This window comes from Cottoperca gobio, chromosome 24, assembly GCF_900634415.1.
Source record: "Cottoperca gobio chromosome 24, fCotGob3.1, whole genome shotgun sequence".
Lineage (NCBI taxonomy): Eukaryota > Metazoa > Chordata > Actinopteri > Perciformes > Bovichtidae > Cottoperca > Cottoperca gobio.
The window spans coordinates 10,191,151-10,213,478 of record NC_041378.1 but is presented as its reverse complement, the minus strand read 5'-3'; the positions used below and the strand labels follow the sequence as shown (position 1 = coordinate 10,213,478).

At 40.1% G+C, this 22,328-nt stretch overlaps 1 protein-coding gene across 3 annotated transcripts in view; it reads right to left on the bottom strand.

Annotated features, from left to right (window-relative positions):
* Positions 1–22,328, bottom strand: part of LOC115003814 (low density lipoprotein receptor adapter protein 1) — a 42,983-nt gene continuing 20,655 nt past the window's right edge. Inside the window, exons 2-11 of one of the 3 annotated variants that reach the window (XM_029425746.1) lie at positions 21,651–21,793; positions 19,416–19,528; positions 12,385–12,499; positions 11,548–11,620; positions 11,159–11,245; positions 9,206–9,333; positions 7,818–7,852; positions 4,678–4,706; positions 3,963–3,998; positions 3,664–3,793 (exon numbers count right to left, since the gene is read on the bottom strand). In XM_029425746.1, coding sequence (XP_029281606.1) covers positions 3,985–3,998; positions 4,678–4,706; positions 7,818–7,852; positions 9,206–9,333; positions 11,159–11,245; positions 11,548–11,620; positions 12,385–12,499; positions 19,416–19,528; positions 21,651–21,793 — 737 coding nt within the window. In that variant the 3' untranslated portion in view covers positions 3,664–3,793; positions 3,963–3,984. Of the gene's footprint in view, positions 3,794–3,962; positions 3,999–4,677; positions 4,707–7,817; positions 7,853–9,205; positions 9,334–11,158; positions 11,246–11,547; positions 11,621–12,384; positions 12,500–19,415; positions 19,529–21,650; positions 21,794–22,328 lie in introns of all 3 variants that reach the window. The other 2 variants (XM_029425745.1, XM_029425744.1) reach the window with 2 other exon arrangements.

Sequence of the window (22,328 nt, the reverse complement as noted above, 5' to 3'; positions counted from 1 at the left end):
TTTTATTATGCATAAATATGTAACAAACCATAACAGTTTCCAAATTCTGTACACTTTTTTTTTTTTACACAGTTTAGGACAACTGCTTGTGGTTTTTACACACATTGCTATTATCATAATATCACAACACTGTTGGAAACCCACTAATTGCATAGATAGAAAATAAGCACCCTCTTTAAAAAGTAAACCGATACTGTAAACATCAGTGGATAATTTGGACAATGATGGCTTATTCAAAATATTCTGAAAGCGTCAAATGTTTTCTGGCCTCAAAGCTTCGCAGGCGGATTTGTATTCTGTGCACTTTAGCCTCAGATTGGCACGTTACACCTCCTCCCTCCCCCCTCCTGGGTGGAAAATTCTCGGCTGTGCCAAAGAACCGCATCCATTCAAGATTTGCAGGGAATAAGTGAGCTGTATAGGGTACCGAATATAACCTAAACAGTCCAGCAGATCTAATTGTGCCCTTATACAATTCATAGGGATTAATCAATTCTAAATAATAACCATGGGGAGATTAAATAAAATCATGTTACACTGCTTTTTATTTGATTTGCTTGAAAATCAATCAAAAAGCACAAAGACTGGGTGAAGATGTCCAAGTGTAATATTAATTAAAACGTCTCTGCATTGGATAATAATGCATCTTTTTTTCTTTTACTACCATTGTTCTCCGTCCGAGAGCCGCTGGACAACAGCCCACATCCGGAATATAACTCAATAAGCACTGAAACATCCGCACATCAATCAGTCAAATCAATGACGGACCTGAAAATGTGAGAAAATCACTTCTACTCGTGAGGAAAGACGTTCGACGGAGAGGTGAGGCAAAAATAACGACGTTGCATTTTTTTTTTGCAAACATGGCTCAATAGATCCTCCACAGACATGCTGGAGGCTATTTATGATACAGTGAAGAGCTTTCTTCTGATGTAAAGTCTGTATTTCAGCCAGTCGGGAACTAAACAATGCAATTAAAGCTTCATGGCGTAACCTGATGAGCCATCCAATTATTCTGCAGCGGGTGTCATGACAACAACACCGAGCCCTCCCGCTACCTCCCGCCTCAGTCATGATGCCCTGAATACAGAGAGACGGACCACTTCAGCCAGACCGGGGCAAAATATAATATCCTCTTGACGGGTTAACGTCATCTGAGTGGTGGATAAAAATAATTTGCATCTGCGTCTAAGGAGAGCAATGATGATAATAATGAGATCTGGGAGAAAGGGTGTGTTTTACGGCACGAATTGAAGTACAGAGAGGAACATATGAACCGTGTTGATCAATGTGACAGGTGTTTACTGACTTGAATAGGACTTTGACTTAATCATTGTATATTATACGTTGGTTACTGGTGGCTATTTTGAAAAAATAAAGCAATTCCTGCAGTGATAAAAACCACATACAATTACATTTGTACAAATTGTCTAACCTAGTGCAAAACTTACAAGCGTCTACACATTCACATCTCAACAAGAGTGATAATTATGTCTTAAAAACAACCTGTGTGAAGGCCTGAATCTATTCATCCTACTTCATTTATAGTGATACTATATGCATACATAAATTACACAACTTTGACATTGAAAAAATACAGCATATGGAAATATGTTTCTTTAGTCTTGTAGTTTGGCCTCGCCATACACTTGTCCTCGTAACCGTTCATCATCGCAGTTCTCTTTATGTACAGTGGCAGCTTACAAAGATTGTGTTTTCTTTACTTTACAAACACAATTTATTGACATTGTTAACATAAAGCAAGCAAGCACAAAGGTTATCAATTGATTATTCATTTTGATTATTGAATCATCTACATTTCTTGCAATAATAAGGTTGTTGTGTTTTTTTTAAGGATTCAAGATGATAAAAACTAACATTTGTCTATCTTAAAGGGGCACTCCATCGATTTCATACATTACGTTCAGTTTACTCGTCATGAATAGTACTAAAACGGCTGTATGATGTCATAGTGATGTCGTCTTTCTTATTTTTAACTAAAAGCCAGTCTTACAAAATGGGAGATTTGAGTTTGGAATATGTGCGTCTCTAATAAAAGACACTATCAAGTTGCATTATGGGAAATGTATGATCCAGTGCCTCAATTAATTGCCTAAATTGTTTTCGGTTCCGTTTGTTTGTTTGTCAGCAATTACGGAGAAACTACCGGCTTGATTTAAGTGAAACTTGGTGGAAGGGAGTAGCTGTAGCACAAGCCAATGAGGAACTTGTAACATTTTATGGCTACCCAAAATCAATGGGCGGGTACACAAATTAATTTCACTTTCGGTAACATTGCGAGATAGGGCACGCCCGCCTTCGCTGATGCCAAGAAACGTCCCAAACACAGCAAAACAAGAGCAAAAGAGAAAACACAGGCAGAGGGCTACAGGGAGATAAAGACCCCACCATACAGTTTTAGTGGGTCATAAATAATGATTGAGGTGGGTTTTTTTTTTTATGAGTCTGTACATTGTTTTTTTTAGGGGAAATGCTGCATATTGTACCTTTATTCCCAAATAATGAGACGGTAAGTGTCTGACGCTGTAGAGCAAAGCTGCGCTTGAAGGTTCATTCTTGACCTTCTAAAGCTTTTTTCAACATCTCATGGCCTTCCTCAGCTCATTAAGTTGCTCAGTTGTCATGGTTAATGTTCACTTTTTTAATCACGCAACCTTTCTGTTGAATTTTGGTCACAAAAGTGGATAAAAAAACGAGTAACTGAATTCTTTGTTTGATATTATTTTTTATTATTTGATGCCACCCACCACTACCGTCATTGAGTATAACAAACTAAAGCATCCTAATAACTGAGCAAATTCATCTGCTGAACAAGGCCAAGAGATGTGCTTTAAAGTCATTGTATACACAAAGTAGGCAGTCCAAAACAAAAGGTAACTGCGTTTGATTGGTTGTATACACTGTACCACATTCTGTAAATGTTAGAAACATTTCATTTCCAAGGTGGATTCTGACATATTTATGTTTGTCATCTATTTACTATATCACATGCCTTTTCATTCTTTGAAGAACTGCTTAAATCAGCACAACAAACTGAGTAACGAATGCATAATTCATCAAATATCATGACTGAAGATTTATACCAGCTTTGCTGATGACCTGGACTTCTTCCAGTAACTTGCAGCGGTTACTCCGTCAAGCAAACGGCAAGGTCAGATAGCTTTCACATTTTCCGAAAGCGATGACAGCCTTATGTGCACACATCTCTTCGTGATGGAGGAGAAAATCTTCATTGTGGAATCGTGAAGAAATTTGGATTAAGAGAAGTAGACTCCATACTTGGTATTCATCTTCTTCTGGAGTAGAAATGTGGAATTGTTCTCGTCTTGCAGTGCTGTGTTGCACATCGTGTGCACTGTCTTTCATCTGGCAGTTTGTGTGAGATTGAATATGGCTGAAGATGGCTGTTGACACTGAGTGGAGTGTGTGTTGACTGGCAGCCAAATATCAGTTTTATAATATCGGGGTATCCATGTTGTCTTCTCTGCAGCAGCCACAGAAAACCAAACAGAGCCTCTCTGATTCAGGTTGTGCACCGGGAAGCGTGACATGTTTTGCTCTCTGTTCAAGTGATGTGTGCTGCGTTTGTTGTTGGTTTTGGGGCCTGAGGGGATTTCCGTCTAATTTCTGCGGTGCTGAACGTTGGACAGCTATTGCCGGCATGTGTTACACAAACTCATTGTTGCAGATATACAACAGATTTCCTTTGTAGACCTCCCAGGGTTTCAGAGCTGCATTGTCAGAGACGTGTTGGGAGCAGGACTCGGCCAGTCTGACAGAGACAGAAAGAGAAGAGGAGAGTAAAGTAATATTGCTCCAGGAGGTCAGAGGCAGTAAATATATATTTGTCAAAAAGGGTTAACCGGATAAATAAAGTTAAAAACTGAGAAGAATAAAATGTAGAATGACAGAAATGACAGGGAAGTAGTGGGAGGGCAAACCTTCAGAGAGTCATGAGTTGATTCATGTTTCCATTTCTGATGGAAAAAAAGATATGGCAAGACAATTTTGGCTATGATAGGACTGAATACAAGCTTTGAACTAAGATAATAGATAGCTAGATAAGGATTTCAATTACTGTTTCTCAAAAAAAAAAAAACCAGAAGATTTAAAAATGAGAAATATGTTTATTAAGGGTGTGAATCTTTCGGTATCTCACGATTAGATTTACATTTAGATTCCTGACGTCACGATTAGAGTCAAAACCGTCTCTCGATTCAGTACAAAGGCAAATGTGTGGCAAATTATGGCACGAGTAAAGTGTGATTGCAATAATGTAAACACACAAAGGCAAACTTAAGACAAAGAGTTAAACGTATTAATGCTAAACTTGCAAAAAGAAACACTCGTTACTAAAAATGTATAGAATTTCTCAATTCTCAGTGACTTCAAAAATAACAAGTTTAAGTTATATATGAAAAATTGTACACAGAAAACACTGTAAAATAGATATTTTGTGTGGATTTGAAAGAAATCACACAATAATGCTTGACAAAATTTGACCTGGTGTGTAAGATTACTGTCCATCAGTAGCAATATCGGAGGAGAAACGGAACGGTACTGTGCAGAAATGATACATGCTACATGCTACATGTAAAGGCCCCATGCAACATGCAGTACCAGGCATGTAAGTAACATGCAGGTCACGTCACTTACCGGTGTCCATCTCCTCTACTTCCATGTTGCTGCATGCCAGGTAGAGGGAGAAAATCATGACTACGTGACTCAATAGTAAAAGGTTAAGATATGTGAAAACACAGAGAATGGCTATTCTCACTCGAGACTGTTCACAGAAAAAGGGCAGCAAGACTCCTACAAGTGCACTTGCACAGCATGTGCTGCCCCGGCGCCACCGTGCATAATTTAAAGAAACACTCAGAAAAATTACAACAAAAAATGAAATTGGCACATTTATATGAGGTTAAAATATTTAAGCACTTGAGTACCAAGCCGAGCGTTACATAACAGTTATGTTAACTCCACGGTCACCATTAATTTAAGACATCTCAAATACAAAAGCAAAGCATTTCATTAAACCCATTTGCACTGAAGTTGATGTGAGCACATATTGTTATGTGGTTATAAGCGATGAGCATCCACTTTAATAACTATCTACTATTCTAGCAATTGGACTTTTAACAGAGGCCTGAACCCTGACCGGTTCTGCAGCAAGTGATTAAAAATGATTCTACTGAAGTTGGCTTGGTCGCATCAGTCGCAGCTCAAGTTAGAAGACTGTAAAGCTAGTGAAGCCCTAGAGGCTGTGCTGCTACTTGGAATAAAGTGATTTAAAGTGGAAAACCAAACTTACAGACCAACAAATTGACCCCTGATGCCATTTTGAATTTCACAAATGATGGGGCTCAGCAGGGCATTAGTTAAAGAGGCCTGGTGATAGTGGTTTTCTATACAGGATAAAAACAATGCCTCTTTCATTCTTCCCAATCTGTCTGTCAATTAGTCAATAACTATTTGAACATTGTATGTTATAAGCTGTACACAGAGCTCTTAAAGAGGACAGAGCCGTTGAGGACCAAACAGATCACGATAAATACGCTCCCATGACATCTTCAGAATCCGTAACATGTTGGAATATTGCTTTGTGATCAGAGTCATCATTTACTCACTAAATCTATTTTCTGGTTGCAGCAATTTGCTTTTACCGGTACGACTACTTTTCCACCTCAGACACTTTCTTTGCGATATTTAAAGATTTTTACGAACTCACGGTAAATTGAAAATACGCACCTAATGACATGTACCGTGGCAGTAGTTAAAAGTGTGATTCCTGAACTGAAAGGCTCCCAGAGACAGAGACATCACAACGCTCCTCTGCCGATCTTAAAAACACTCCCAGAGTCACATCACATGCAACACTGAAGAGGTGCGACAGCCGTGACAACTCGACGTGATCCAGCGTCTTCCACCTTTCAGGTCAGATCTTATCCACCGGTCGTGCGCAGATCCTGACATCCTCTGCAGAGGAGGTCTGATCTAACGCTCCCAAAAATCCTTTAGCATTTCCTCTAGGATGTCACATTTACATCCAAGTGTTCCATCTTCCTCCATTTGACATCCACACTGGAGGTCAGCATTTCCTCACCCCTGCTGAGAACAGCCTCTGGGATGACCTGCCTTCCTCTTCTGATCTCCCTCCACACCCGGCCAGCTTCTACATACACTTCCGTATATAATCTCTGCCTCTCATTTACCCGTTTGCTTTAACCAAAAGTGTTGCATGCTCCAACACAGCAAGCAGATCTATTAGCCGCAGGCAACACCACCTAATGAGTTGCAATCTCTTTAATGTGTGAGGCACCATCCCTCCGCTGCTCGTCTCTCTTTTTGGAGGGATCATACAGCACTGCAGGAGACATACACTCAGATCAGTTGGTTGTATGAGGAAATGAAAAGCCATGCCAAGGGCACAAGACACTCACTGGACTGTTTGGCCTACATTCCTAACAGTTTGTTGTGCATGGAGGCACATTATCAAAGAGTATGTCAGAGGGACCACATGCATGACGTTGTAAGCGTTAGAGTGTATCATGTTTTTTGTCTTTGTTTAGCGGGCTACATGACAAAACACGTTTCACCCAGCGAGACGCACATTGTCGTCTCTCTGCAGGCGTCTCGCAGCAATTTCACAGACCGTCACACTCTCAAAGAAAATGAAAAAAAGTGTTGCATTGTAATCCTTGTTCAGAAATGAAACGCTGAATGCCCTTTCCCGGCTTCAGTCACTGAGCTGCCGACAGCTTTTGTCGAGAGAGGTGACAATCACACTGGCAGTTAGGGAAAGGATAATCACTTCTATTGCCTGCGAGGCTTCAAGAGCGGCACGGCGATCTCACAAGTGCTCACTAGTTACACATGCCTTCTGTAGTCCAGCGGTTTAGTGTTTAACAAAGCTTACTTAATAGTCTATTCACATTCATTTTAATACAGAGATTTATACTATGGTAGGAAAGCACATGACAAAGTTACTGCTTTTAATAAATGCTTGTAATGATCGTCAGTAAAAGTTAATAGACTGCAGGGTCAAAACTGGGCTTTTTTATTAATGTACCTCAACATAACACTAGTGTTGCACAAGGTCGGGGATTAAGTCATCTCCAACTACTTGAAATGGCAATTTATTGTGCTTTATTTAATGAGGACAGCTGCTCGACTCTAAAACTGCCTCGTTTTTATCTCTGGTTTAACAAAGTCACCAGAGCTTTACAACACCTACAATAACTCCAGTCATTTGTTATGTTGAGTTTTTACTTGTTCTTCCCAACAGCAGTGCTTTTATATAAATGTACTTTATGAAATCTTACTAAATCTGTAAAAAGCTGTCATCATTTTTAACACCTCACCTGTCAATGATTTGACTTGTATAAATATGTTTTCTCACACCAAATAAAGTACCACAAAATCAATTTGCCCATGGATGTTAAGCCATCTTTTTTATTACCTGAGAAGAGGAGACTGATGCATGTCCCCGTCTGTGTGTGTGTGTGTGTGTGTGTGTGTGTGTGTGAATTTCAATAAATATTTGTGTCAGTCAATGTGTCAAATGAAGGTTTTGTTATTAAGAAAAGAGTCTGAAAGTTGACTGACAGCTGACCATCACCTTCAGTAAAACTGTCACCAGCTTGACAGTGTTCAAAAGTTGATGTTTAGAATTTGAATCAACATACAAATGGTTTCATACGTTTTCAGGGGAGGAATATGTGAGAACAATCCCATCTCCTTTCTGAAATTAAAGAATGTATCCCCAGTGCTCAGCATAGACGTATGCGTAAGGTTACCTTGAGAACGCATCATCGAGTCCATCTTCCACGTCCTGTTGGGACATGAACAATATGAATCGATACACACGGAAATTATTTCAATTTACAATACTGCTGCTTCTGTGCCTCTTTACTGAGTCAGCAGTTTGTCGCAACTTGTTTTATCCGAGTGACACACAAATTAATTTATGAGCTAAAGAATCAAATGCAATCACTGTCACTTATAATAAGAAACATACGGATAAGATACATTTCTGCACTAGTTTTTGGAAAGCAAGCGATCCAATAGATAAGATAAATATCAATATCTGAGAATGATATGAAATGTACAACGATGTAAGGCAAACGTGGAGGGATCATTACAGTAAGAGAAGAGAGTAATACAGATACAATTTGTCTAGTTGATGAAATCTGACTCAATTAAAGCATAACTTCTCCACATGAGAGAAAATGTGTAACAATGAATGCAGATGAATTTGTGTGAGATCAGCCTGGAGGAAAGTCATGCTCATGAGGATGGTGCCACCTAGTGTTCAGAACATGAACTTGAACACCAGGATGTTGACTGATGAGCCTCTGAAGCGAGAACGTTTAAAATGATTTACAACAACCACATAAAAACTGCTCCGATTATAGCAAAAATAATTACTGGACTACGTAGAAAAACACTCACGTTTTAAATTATGAGAAAACTCCTGAGGGAGAATGAGCACTTAGCACCCAACTAAGAGTTTATTTTATCAGTCGCTTGGACAACATTTATAAATTAACTGTAAATATGAAGAAATTCAATAAAGCAAAATGGCATTGTTAGAGTATTATGCTAAGGTGTATATATCACTTTACTGATATGTAGCAAACTGACTCTCCAAACTGCATGGGCAAAACTTTGGTCTGATCGAGTCGTCTGTCTCAAGAATGTTGATCTTGTTTTGTTGACTATTTGCCTCGATTGTTTCAGAAAATGGTATTCAGAAGACAAGGAACGTGTCCCAAATTAAGGATATGTCAAGGTTTTACTGTATATGCTTATTTTTAGATGTCTTGTTTGCAAACTGACAAAAATACCTCAAATTGAAAAGTAAAACCTCCCTTAATATAGTAGTATTACTTAATTAAAGATACTTAATATTGCTTTTTGGATGTTTTTTTTATTTTATCGTCTCGTCTTGATAGCAAATAATGTAAATTATAGGACATGCAGTTTTAATATAAGGAGAATGACAATGATGGTTTGATTTATGAAAACATAAAAAAATACTACGGATACACAGAAGAAGTATCGGCACAAATACTGGCCTTTTTAAGCCGATGTGAAAACGTTGACATTGGCCTCATGTTAGTTTACATGTTAGTTTGTCCCAATCAGACCAATTAGCAGTTTGGAGGACGGCGGTGCGACCTACCCAAGAGTCGTGTTTGATTGGTCGCCTTCGAGTCGGGTTACTACGAGGCGAGGGCGAGCTGAGTGAAGCGGAGAAGAAGGGCCTCCGGAGCTTCTCCTCCATCCCAACAGGCTTGTGTGCCTCTGGATCTGAGGGCGATGGCACGTGTGGACGAGAGGTTGACGGGACACAGGAGGTGACACGGAGAGGGACAGATGAGAGGAAGAAGTTTGGAACACATCCCAAACACAACAGAGAAGAGAGAAGGAGACACTGGTCAGCTCTTTAACTCGGCAGTGAAACATCGACCGCAGCCTCGGGCTCTCACAGCTTCCTCTGCAACAGGCAGAATTTAAATCATCTCTGTAAAACTTCCATACGTCTCTCTGCGCCGAGTTACTCCCGAGGTCTTTGAGGCTTTCACATCACATTTTCCCTCCGTCCTCGGGCCACTACCGCTGAAAGTGGAGCCAATTTTAATTGAAAGAAGTGGAAAAAGCCAGCCCTTAACTAACAACAAACTGAATGGATGATTAAGCCTCATTTTGCAGACCCTCTGAGCCCCCTCAGGAGTGCAAAACATTTTGGCCTATAAACGTCACGGCTATTGAAAAGTCTTTAAATTCGACAGCACCCCTGAGTGAGTCATTTTGCGTGTAAGAGGGTGCAGTGTTAAACAAAATGACTCATTGTCGTGCACACACACAATGCACGCACTAGAAAGGTCATTTTAAAGTCGATAACCAACCGACTACAGTAGCATTCCCTTAATCGTGTTCACTGAAAACTGTTGGGTTTGTGAGGATTATGGACTTGAAGTCAGGAGGAATTTGGTCTTTACTTTACTCTAAATCTGCATCTACATCTACTTACGGTCTCATTTCAGTGAGTACAACATATTACAGTTGTCATTTTTATAGAACTGATCAGATCATCTCGTCAGTGACGGGCAATTTATTTCTCTCCAGCCTCTCCATAAGTGAAAGCTTACAAAGAGATCAACATGTGAAGTTGTTTTTGTGCCTTAAACTGCACAAATCACAAAAGTAATGGGTGAAAAATGTCCATTAAACAGAGTGGCCGGCATATTTTGAGGAAAGAGCCGGATTTCCGTAAACTACATGTCATGAAGAGGAAGAGTGTATTTGTGCTATTTCATGCCAACCTTACTTTTTACTTATTGTTATGCTAAAGTAACTTTTCTGACGGGGGGTGGGGGGTCTCACTACCTGTGGATCTAACGTTGTGTGGCCTCTGTTACCATCATCACTTACTCTTGCTGCCGTTTCTCACTGGTAACGTTATACGTTATGTTAGCTGGCAAGAGGGCGGATGTCTATCAGAGGGTCATGTGAGGGTAAAACATTTCTTTTGGGAAATGCGAGGACGAGTGGCGCATACAAATTTGACTCTCAAAAAGTATTTTCTTTACTTGTTTTCAAGCAAGTTCTCCATATACTGAGGCAGTTGATTTGTTCGTTTCATTTATTCATCAAGAGTTAAAAGGGAATATTTAACCTTTTTGGGTTAGGGTTTTGCACATTGAACATTGATAAATAAAAACAGAAGTGTAAAAACAACACATTGTGTTTACCTGGGGGTGGGGGGGGGGGGGGTTATGTGCACAAAGTCTTTCCATCTTTAAAAACCTTAAAATCTTTAAAACCCAAAAGAGCTGCTTGAATACGGATTTCTGAACTTCAGACAGAGTGGGGTTAGCTCCAATCTCTACGCTCAGATAAGCTCATCACATTCTGGCTCTCGCTTTATATTTCACAGACAGACATGAGAGAGGCTTCGATCTAAAGCTCCGAAATAAAAAGTAGAAAAAGTATATATTCCCAAACTTTCCCCTCAAATCACCTGAAGGCCGATGGGGTTCATTTAATTGTGCGTTGCTGTTTCTTATAATAAAGATGAACCTTCCCGAGACCTTAATGTCGTGTGGATAAAGACACAATCAGAAGAACGTACCTGCTGGGACACACTGAGACTCTGTTTTCTCGGTCTGCCCTTTGTTTGCTGCACAAGTACAGCAGGTCCTGGCCTTCTTGCTTTTGTCTGCAGACAGAAAACAGTTCTCAAAACTAAACCTGAGGAAAACAGAATCCAGCTAAGTTTGAAAATGTGTCAGTATTTGAACTTTTGGTTGTCTGTTTACTGTCAATTGTACTTGCAGGAAGTGCATGTCATTCATACAGCGACAGGGTGGTGGCTGTGAGCCTTTTCCTTCAGTCCCTTTGCTTGTTAAACATAATCAATAACTGCCCTCCCAACTTGGCTTCTCGTCTTCCAAACAGAAAGGATAAAAACCTCTCACTGAATTGTCTTAATGTCACTTTCTTCCTGTTTAGTGAACTCACCTTCCTGAGCAATCTCCCAAAGATCGAGGGCAACTTTAAAGGCCTGGGCTACAGTTAATGTCACAGCCTGAGCCTTGAGGGAAAAGAACAGATAAGGGGAAGAATAACACAAGTAATTAGACATAAATAGTGAAATATAAAACATAATGAATAGTTGTGATTCAATTTGGAGAGTAGAGAGTATGTAAGTAAAGACGTTTTTGCTTTGCCCAGTATTGGGGCTTTTAAGGTGGTCGTAACACCAGAGTGGTCATTCTCCCTCAATCTATTCTTCTGTTACAACACACAAAACTACAAGTGTTAATAGTGTCCAAATAACTTTAAATTAAGTATTTCTAACATCATAGCAGAATATGTTCCATAGCAGGAGGTTACTGAGGGAAAGCTCATGCCTTGTAGTTGCTTTATACAACTAAAATAATGCCAATTTGTTACTAATATGCAATCTGATAAGCAACTACTGTAGTGAATGGTTAATGTGTGTACCTTAATATAAAGATGTTTAGCTTTAACAACTGTAGTCGGATTATATAGCAATCTACTGTGTTATTTAGGCTCAAACTATAAAGATGTTTACCATTTGTTTATATAAATTAACTAAATATGACAGTATAAAGTCGAGGCTGGTGAGCTGTGAGGTGTGCTGCCACCAGATGGAGACACACACCAGACACATTTATGATACTTGCTGCTCACAAGTGCAGGTTCAATGTATGTCCCCAAAACAAAGTGACCTTAAGACCCTTAAGTCCAAGGGAATGTTTTCCATACAGATATATACGAACAGCTGTATATATATATATAAAACAAAAATCACAAAAAGTGTGGCGCACTTACAATCTTCTTCTTCTGGCAGAGAAATGCATGGCACTCCAGGGTCTCGTTGAACTGACTTTGAGAGACGTATGCGAAGACCTTATCCTGAGTTTTATCTGCTGTGCAGTACGAGATTCTGGAAGAGAAGAGACGGGGGCAAAGAAAACATAATTCAAATGTACCAACACCATCAATCCACCTGATACAAGTGCATTTATGGTGATAAATGAGCAAATGCAGCCGACGGGAAACAATTTATGACCTGAATGAAAGAATAAGTCAAACATCCTTTTTAAAATCACAGGACACGCATGCGGAACAAAAGGACACCATGAGCAGTGCATTAGCGGCTAGCCTGCACTCTTAATCCAGCCTCATACATCAAGGTGAGCTAAATGTCAATTTAGGCCATAACTTTGCTTTTTGCGCTCAACCTTTTTTTCCATATGCATAAGCAAACCAATCATAGCAGGGTGAGAGCGCTGCTTTTTAATATTATGCTGATCAAGACAGGTGGGAATGGCGGAGCAGGAGACAAATGAGCAGCAGTGACATCCATGAGAGATGCTTGAAGCTGCGGCTGAGCTCTTCAGCACTTCATATTTTCAGATAAAGTGTGTGGTTTATGCAGAGATCTACTTGAACGCTGATATAATATTGCTTTGTGGATTGGAGGTTTTTGCACGCACGGTTTAAAGGCTCAACTGACCCTGAAATGTTTTTGTTAAGAGATTTTATAATGAAGGTGCAGAGACAACCTTTACAGATTCTGGGTTGGAGCTTCACTCCTGCACTTCAGCTTCATGAGTACGAGTGTTGAATTCACTGTGTTCAGGTAACTTGTCTTATTTGTCTGTTTATATATCGTCAATAAAACATTTTTTTATCAATGAAGGATGTTGTTTATCCTGTACATACGACATCTATTGCACGTCTGTTCGTCCTGGGAGAGGGATCCCTCCTCAGTTGCTCTCCCTGAGGTTTCTTCCATTGTCCCTTTAATTATGGAGCTTCTTTTAGGAAGTTTTTCCTTATGCGATGCGAGGGTCTAAGGACAGAGGGTCTAAGGACAGAGGGTCTAAGGACAGAGGGTCTAAGGACAGAGGGTGTCGTAACCTGTACAGTCTGTAAAGCACACTGAGACAAATGTATAATGTGTGATATTGGGCTATATAAATACATTTGATTTGATTTTGAATCAAAAAACATTTCTCCGTTTAATAATCCTTGCATATGACTTACAATTGCCGCCTCCCCCTTGTTGGAGACGTCAAGCGATTTTATGCAAATTTTAGATCTAGCTTTCTTTTTTCATTTTCCTTAAATAGTTAAAGAAATGACGTCCTATGTCATAAGCTCTCTCGTCACACAGTGGTAAACATTTTGGCTGACTGCTCCGAACGCTATGAAAAACACTCTGCAATTGCCATACTTTGTCCTACTGCATAAGATCCCTGACTATAGGAAGGCATGTGAAGCTGCAGGGAATCATATGTGGAACATTTCTTTTTTTTTTTACTCCTAACCTATTGCAACTTCTGTTGAAATGTCTGAGTCTATTGCCGGTAATGAATGGAAAGTCTTGGATTATGAATTGATCTCCACTGCGGCTATATTGCGTTTGAAATCTCATTCCCAACAGTCACACTGAATTTCTCCCAAAACTAATATCTGTTTTTTTTAAGAAATCCAATTGTCTGCAAATCCAGTGACAGCCATGGCCAGTTATTTTCAATGGTTATCTAAAACCAATCTAGACGGAGTCCACCAAGCCCATTTGGCTGCCACACAACAGCTCGTATGGGTTTACAGAAGCGACGGACACAAAACCGATGGATTTGTTTCGTCGGATTCCATGCAGGCTATTAGAAGTGGTATCGATCTTGAGTCGCCCTGTGTCTATCTGGGGTTGTTACCTGAACCAGCAGAGTGCGTCATGTTTGTTGCTTTAAATAGATGTTCAAATGAGCCACAGTGACCTTTGTCACTATAATTAAAACATACAACCTTTATTATAAAAGCAGCACAAGAACCAAGATGTGGAGCTTTTACTGTCATTGTGCATGTACAGAATCTCAGGGTCTCTCCATGCATGTCGTCATCGTCATTAGTTATGACACCGTAGGACTGCAGTCAGTGGTGTGTGGATCTCTATGTAATCTGCCTTCATTACAGTTACTCGGAAACAATAAACAAAAAAGGGATCCGCAGCTGGCAGCTCCTCATTTGCTGCACCACTTCAACAGGGGCACTAAAAATAAAGTAATTTATTCCATCAAACAACAACAAGCGTGAAATCACCAGCACTCGGATCTCCCTCTCAGATTGTTTGCTGGCTTGCACCGCTGATGCATGACCCACATTGTAATGCCCATGACACCCAGCTCTGTATCCCCCGCTTTAACTTATATTTGGGCCTTAATTGCAGAAAAATTAGTGGGGAAAAAAGTTGAAAGGATTGACCTATTTAAGTTTGGAAAACAAGTGATGTAACCGCTCAATATAAACTCAATTAACATCTTATGGAGATATTATCTACTTTTTCCACCCCCCAAGAATATTTTGCGCAATCTGATTTTCACTTTTATTTTGTGAGCCTGCATCTCGCTCCGAGTTCACTCTCTGAATTTAAATGTGTTTTTCGAATAATATTAAAATCACTACATAAAGGATTGATTATAAAGTAAGAAACTATATACACTGCACAATGATGCAAACTGTTGTTTTGGCAGCAGTATAACAGTTGCAGGACTATCAATGGTAATTAAAATCAGTGTAGTAAAAGGTAAAACAGTGTTCTTGTTATTTAGGGAATCAATGTTTCGGTTTTAAAAGTAAAAAAAACTAGAAGGGCACTCGGAGAGCGCAGACCTCCGCCAAGGCTGTTTCCATAAGAGAAGCGTGATAACACTCTTCCACCAAGTTTCATAAATATCAGGCCAGAGGTTTTTCTATAGTCGTGCTGACAAACAATCCAACAAACCGAAACGAAAACATAACCTCCTTGGGAGGAGGTAAATATTGTGAAAAGCCAGGGGGAGGACTGTAGCCTGAAGATACAAGAAGTGTGCAAACACAGCCGACGCCTGGAACCCATCGCTCCTGCTCTCTTATCGTATACTGCGGTATAGATTCCCAGAAGTTCGGAGAGACTTCTACAGACGCTTTTAAACAAGGACATGCTGTTCATTGTCCACAGCATGTTTTCAGTATGAGTAGAATGAGCAGATAGAGTGCATGATAAATAAGTATCAGGAAGAATCTACGACAGAATTACACAGTGACGGTGAACAATATGGATATTATGAAAATTGCATCCAGCAAGAGTTTCACAGCTATGAATGTGTCACGCAGTGTGAGCAACACAGACAATCGTTCATTATAACACAGCATCCATGTGAGAATAGTGTGACTCTCTAAACATAGACATCTCATTGGAGTGAATACACATTTCAGATGACATCTTTTTGGCAAAGACACACACAAGTGTATTCTTCCCTTCGATGGAATGTGCGAAACAAAAGGATTCTTACTCATTATAAAGACAATTCGTACAAAAAACACTTAAAAAAAAAGAATTACTGCCACCAATCTTCCACACAATGGTTTATATTCATAGAATAAGCCTTCAGCTTGAAAAAATAATAATTGACAGCATCACAGTTTTCACTAAGCTAGAACAACAGAAGCTGAGCTGTCAGTCTGCATCATATCTCCAAAGGGACTCTGTGGACCGCAAGCCTTTGATCTCCTCACTGTGTAGCGCACCGGTGCTTGTGAGGCAGAGAGGGAATATCAGTGGAAATATTTAAATATTTACAGTACAAAGCGTGAATAGAACTTGACACATCAAAGCCTCAAATTCTCTATACACCCTGAATAAAGCAGGTATGCTGTTAAACACAACAATGGACTGCTTTTTACCCAACATAAGTGCATTAATGGAAAACAACATTTTGCTTTTGTGCATCAAAACACTGTAGCACAAAAAGGTGAAATAAAGCAAATTTAAAAAAAAAGAAAATGGCTAAATATTTCCAAGAGCAAAGATAAAACACTTTTTCGCGGGATCTGACAGACACATCTCACAAATGTTACGGTATGTCAGAAACAATGTGCATCATTAACAAGGTGGACTGTCAGTCACAGCTTTTCTGACCCGCAGGTTTTGCTGATCGATATGCTGGTCGGTCTCCGAGTGCTCCTGTCAGAATATGAATCAGCAACACAGGCCCGGTGGACGCTGAACGCCTCACAATGTTATGCTTGTTGGTAGATGCAAGTAATACTGGTCTGTATGGTTTTTTTATTATTATTTTGAATAAAAAATACCATAGAAAAACAAGATGGCAAGATTGTATTAGTTTTCGATACCTGGATTCCGACCAAGGTTTACAGAGTATTGCACAAAATAACAAGCCACTTGTCTCGTGCTCCAGAAGGTGGCAAACCTGACTGAATAACGGCAAATACACTATTTATTGTGTTTCCTAAAAACTACTTTGCATTCAGAAATGTAACATTTGTTTAATATAGTTTTTTCTTTTCTTTTTTATCAAATATTTGGCATTTTGGGAGCTTTTACCCTTTAGCGTGAGTTAGATGAGAAGATAGATACCACCCTCAGGAGTGAGCATTAAATATGGAGCTAGTGGCAGGAGAGGACACATCGAAAAAAAAAAAAAAGGTAATAAATTAAATCTTGTTTGTTTAATTTGTACAAGAAACGAAGTGTAGCAATTATTTTACGTGCTTCTGCAGATTTCTTTTTGTTACCTTTCTACAGAGCCAGTTGTCTTTTATGCTAGAGATGATAACAACGTGCTGGCTCTGGTAGCAAACCTTTTCTATATCATTACATGAGATTAAATATCGTGCAGGATTTTGGCCATTCTAATGTACGCTTAACTAAAATCCGGCTTGGATTCGGCCGGCGTATATCCCAGCACCGGGAGTAACAGCGGGCTGATGGAGCGCTGGGTCTGACCTGTGTAACGGCAGCAACAGAGAGTTTGTCAGTGAAATCAGTGCTATCTGCTATCTGCTGACGGCTAACGGAAGATCTGTCTCCCGTCTCTCTCGCACACTCGGGACGAGGCGATGCCGATTGTCCTTTTCTCGCTTCTGCCACTTTGGATTTAATCAAAACAAACTATCAAAACGTGCACGGATCATGGATGTAATGTTAGTCAGGCAGCTCTACTTCTTCTCCCTCTGTCCTGAGGGCAGACTGGAGCTACAGTGACTCAGTCAGACTGCTCATTTCAGTAGATATTTCTGCATTACAACACATGGACATCTCTGACATAACGTCAACACTGTTACCTCTTCACATTCTGTTGATAATGTTAGTCCATTGGTTACATTTTCAAAGTTTCAATTTGGGCATATCTTATACATTGAACCTTTAAATCTAAGCTCCAGTGGACATTTGTAAAATGTTGCCATATGATATATTTTGATTCCCCATTCGGTAAAATTATTACAATAATACTGTGTTATTTCCTATTGCCAAAATAACCCATCTTTTCCGTCATTGTAGAATATATACAAACCTCCTGTGTGCAGTTTAGCCCTTGTTCTAATCCCTGCCAGCAGTTAGACCTACAGCTGCACTTCAAGGCAGACTTGCTCAAGTTGGAAGATGAAGCTCATGATAATATAATCAGAGTGTCCGCAAATTAGAGTCACTGTAAAAGGAGCCATCAGGTCTGACTGGGTGGCTGTCGAGGCTGCTGAATTCAATATCAGGTTGTGAAAAATTAAATGGCACTGATACAGGAGGATATTTCATTGTTTGTGTGTGGGTGGATGAGGTGGGAGGGTCATTGTTTGCGAGGATCCTATTTCCAATGTGATGGCACGATGCCTCCCTGTCTGTTTTCTATCCCCCACTAAGCTACGCCTGAGGGAAACAGCCCTGCGAGTGTGAATACACAATTAACCACACACACACACACACACACACACACACACTGTGAGGTGCATGCTTTAACGCTCATAGGTCCATTCATGCGTGGACACAAGCACGCGCACACACACACAACACGCACACAATTTACTTGTTATGCACATAAACAGGCCGATACATCGAGACTCCACTTCCTTTCAAGCTTCACTTGCTGTCTTGTCCAATAAATGGATTATGTGCAACTAAAATAAGACATAAGAAAGGAGGGAGAAGAGGGGGAAAGGGCTGTAAAGGGGTGGGGTCTCATAAAAAGGGGATAAATCAATCCTCAGTCAACCCAAGCTCTGCATGTGGCCCTTCTCTTCTCCATCATCACTCGGGAGCATTGGCAGCGCAAGTTTAAAAGTGGGCAATTAGTCTTGGGTATTCCTGCATTCAGAGCTCTGTTTATGTTAATATGAGCAGAAAATAAATATTTTTTACTAGACAGTAAAAAAATAAAAAAAGTAAATGAATGGGGGAGAGGAGAGGAGGGGGAGATAAGGAGTGGAGGAGATCAAAGACGAGGCTGATTCCCCTAGCCTGTGGTCTGTTACCGCTGATAAGGTGGATCAAAAAGAAGCGTACACACACACACACACACACACACACACACACACACACACACACACACACACACACACACACACCTTCTGTAATCCCAGTCCAGCCATGTGATATTTAGACTGTAATCATCAATTACACAAGGCCCAATCTATATTACAGGATGCTCTCCAGAGAGACCACACACACACACACACACACTATTGGTTTCCGAGTGAATGGATCAAACTCACAACCAAAATAAACCAGTGTTAAGTGATAATGTATGATGTCATATTGCTCACCCATCCTTATAAAGTCGGCATTTACTCTTTGAGTTAATGAGATATGAACATTTAAAGTAACACTCTGCATGCAGTGCATTGAGTACTTAATGCTTTGCATGAAGCCAGTAGTCCTATACTTATATTGAATGGGAATCTACATTGAATCTTGAATAGTGTATATATATATATATATATATATACACATACACACACATACACACACACACACACACACTAGTGAGTAGTATTTGAATTCAGTACTTTTTATTTACCTGTATATGGAGACATTTTCTATGAGGTCTGTAGTCTCCGTGTCCGCCATGATGATGCCTTTGGGTGAGACTGTCAATGTTACTTTCCGAAACTTCTTACCACTGGCTCTGGCCTGAGGATATGAAATATAAAAAAAACACATTCAAAATCAGATAGAGAACTTAGAGTCTGACATAAATATAAGATGATCGCACTTCTGATTAAACCCCAAAGATTCTCCACATGCGACAGTGGCTGCTGAGCAAAATTAGGCAGCCTGCGTGAGTTGTCCCAGAAATGTGGGACATTTATAAAAGGTGACAGAACTGGAGGGGAGGAAAGCTGCAACATGTAGCTCTGAATGAGAGCTACACATTGCAACTCAAGGTCGGGCTGGCAGCCGCTCACTCCCCCTGCCGCTCTGCTCCATCTGGAGTTTCAGAAAATACGGCCATAGTGCTGAGCTTGCGGTCTGTGAGAGCGCCTGTTGACAATGACAATGACCTCCTTACAATGCAATTAGCTAGCAAATGAGAGCAGTTTAGTTTCACACCCAAATGATATCGGGTTAAGAATCAGTCGAGTGACTGTGGAGGAATACAGGGGGGGGGGGGGGGAAGAAAGAAATGATTTCATCATTTAGTGCACATTTCTACATTCACCCTGCATGAGAATGCTTTCATTTTTGCAGAAGTTGAAATAAAGGCCAACAGTGAAGAGTAGCTGAGGATGAAAAGGAGAGGGATCTTTGCTTAAACAAAAACGAGGGCTTCTGAAGGACAACAGGAACGCTGTAGGAGCCTAAATGCCCTGGAGATGATGATGATGATGATGAGGAACAGCACATTCTGCTTAAACCCACTGCACTTACAATATGTGAGAGTGACATTATAAGAGAGAGGGAACGAGTGCCGTGGCCGACTGTGGCAGCTCATTCATGTAGGGAGTTCTAACAATCCCGTTTAGTTCTGTCATGTTACTCATGTCGTGCCACGAGGCAGCTTGAGATACGCCAAATTCAGCTTTTTTTCCTATACGTTTGGTCCCTCCGTCTCGTCTTATCATGCCTGACGGAAGCATGTAGCAAATGGAAAAGTCACAAATGTATTCAGTAATCTCATTCAGGTTGATTGGTTTCCAAGGGAACAGACGGAGACAACCGGCTTGCTGTTCCCGACTTCCTGGTGTAAATCAATTGAATCTTAATCCTGCCATTAGGTTCGGTTCAGTCTCTAATTGAGAAGTGGGGGGTTTCATGATTAGGCTGCTGGTGCCAGGCTTCTCTTTCTGCAGAGGAAGCCTTGCACCAGATTAGACATTGTTGGCAGCGTTCAGTGAAAAGATGTGCATGTGTGTGTGTGCACGGAAGAAACATGGAAAGAGGAAATATAATATTTCTGTTTATAAAAAAAACGTACACATATTTGCAACTCACTGGTTTAAATGCAACATATTGTTCTCAGTTTTCAAAACAGTGCTGGGAAAACTGTCAGGACTCTGAACTGATGTAGAAAAGTGTGCTCAGAAATCCCCTGTGGCTCAGTGTTGTAAACATCATATCACTGCCGCACATGTGCAACCCCCGGATAAGCAGTTATGTTTTCATGCATCCATACTGACCTTGGTACAAACATGACCCAACTATTACTTTATGCCATGAGAATAATTGTGGTAATATTTTACAAAACATTACATTACAGGTCATTTAGCAGACGCTCACTGAATACTACATTAGATGATAGTTATCTGGCCATGAGAATACATTTGCTGAGCTGTAAGTGGCTAAATTATTGACATAAAGGACATCTTATACTTAAATGATGCCTGCAGTGTTACCCCAACTTGTATTATAGGGTGCAGCAATTTACCAATTTATCATCCTGACAAAATGTTGTCCTGCATCATCAGAATAACATGGATAAAAACATTACATTTGAGAAGTATTCCCCTTTGAGTCGTTCAGATAATGTGCACTGCAGTTTGAGGCTGTCATTTCCCAAATTCCCAGGAGAATTTCTATAAAAAGCATCGCTGTAATTGAAATCTTCACAATGTCGCTCTTGAAATTTCACGTTGCTATTGAAGGTCCTGACCTTGACTACAGAATGATATGCAACATTGTTTGCAAATATAACAATCAGTACAACCAGATGCATTTTATTCAATGAAATCCAAGTACAGTATGCAAGATCCAAGAGTCAAATACAACTTGCATTATAAGCTTGTATGAGTCAAGAGAGGGACCAGTGACTCACCGTGGCAACAATTCTACGAATGGCAGCCGAGGCCATGTCCTCTCCTTTGGGCTGGCCCACCAGAGTCATTCCCAGGTACTTCACATTGAACACCATCCCCTCCAGCAGAGTCTCCTTGGTGTCCGTCCAGTTCTCTGGAAGCTCTGGTCGGACAAAAACACGGGACATAGGAAATCACCAAAATGCCCTGATATGGCTAAACAAGGATAAATATATGCACATATACATATATATATATACATACACACATATACATATATACAGTATATCTCAAAAGTGAGTACACCCTTTAGATTTTTGCAAATATTCTGTTATATCCTTTCAGGGGATAACATTATCCTACTGAAACTTTGATATAACTTAAAGTAGTCAGTGTGCTGCTTGAATAACAGTATAGATTTATTGTCCTTTGAAAATTACTCAGTACACAGCTGTTAATGTCTAAACAGCTGGCAACAAAAGTGAGTACACCCCATAGTGAACATGTCCTAATTGTGCCCAATGATGTTGTTTTCCCGCCCTGGTGTCATGTGACTCGTTAGTGTTACAAGGATTCAGGTGTAAATGATAAGCAGGGCTGTTAAATTTGGTGTTTTGGGCACAATTCTCTCTGAATGCTGGACAACATGGCACCTCATGGCAAGGAACTCTCTGAGCGGCTGAAAAAAAGGATTATTG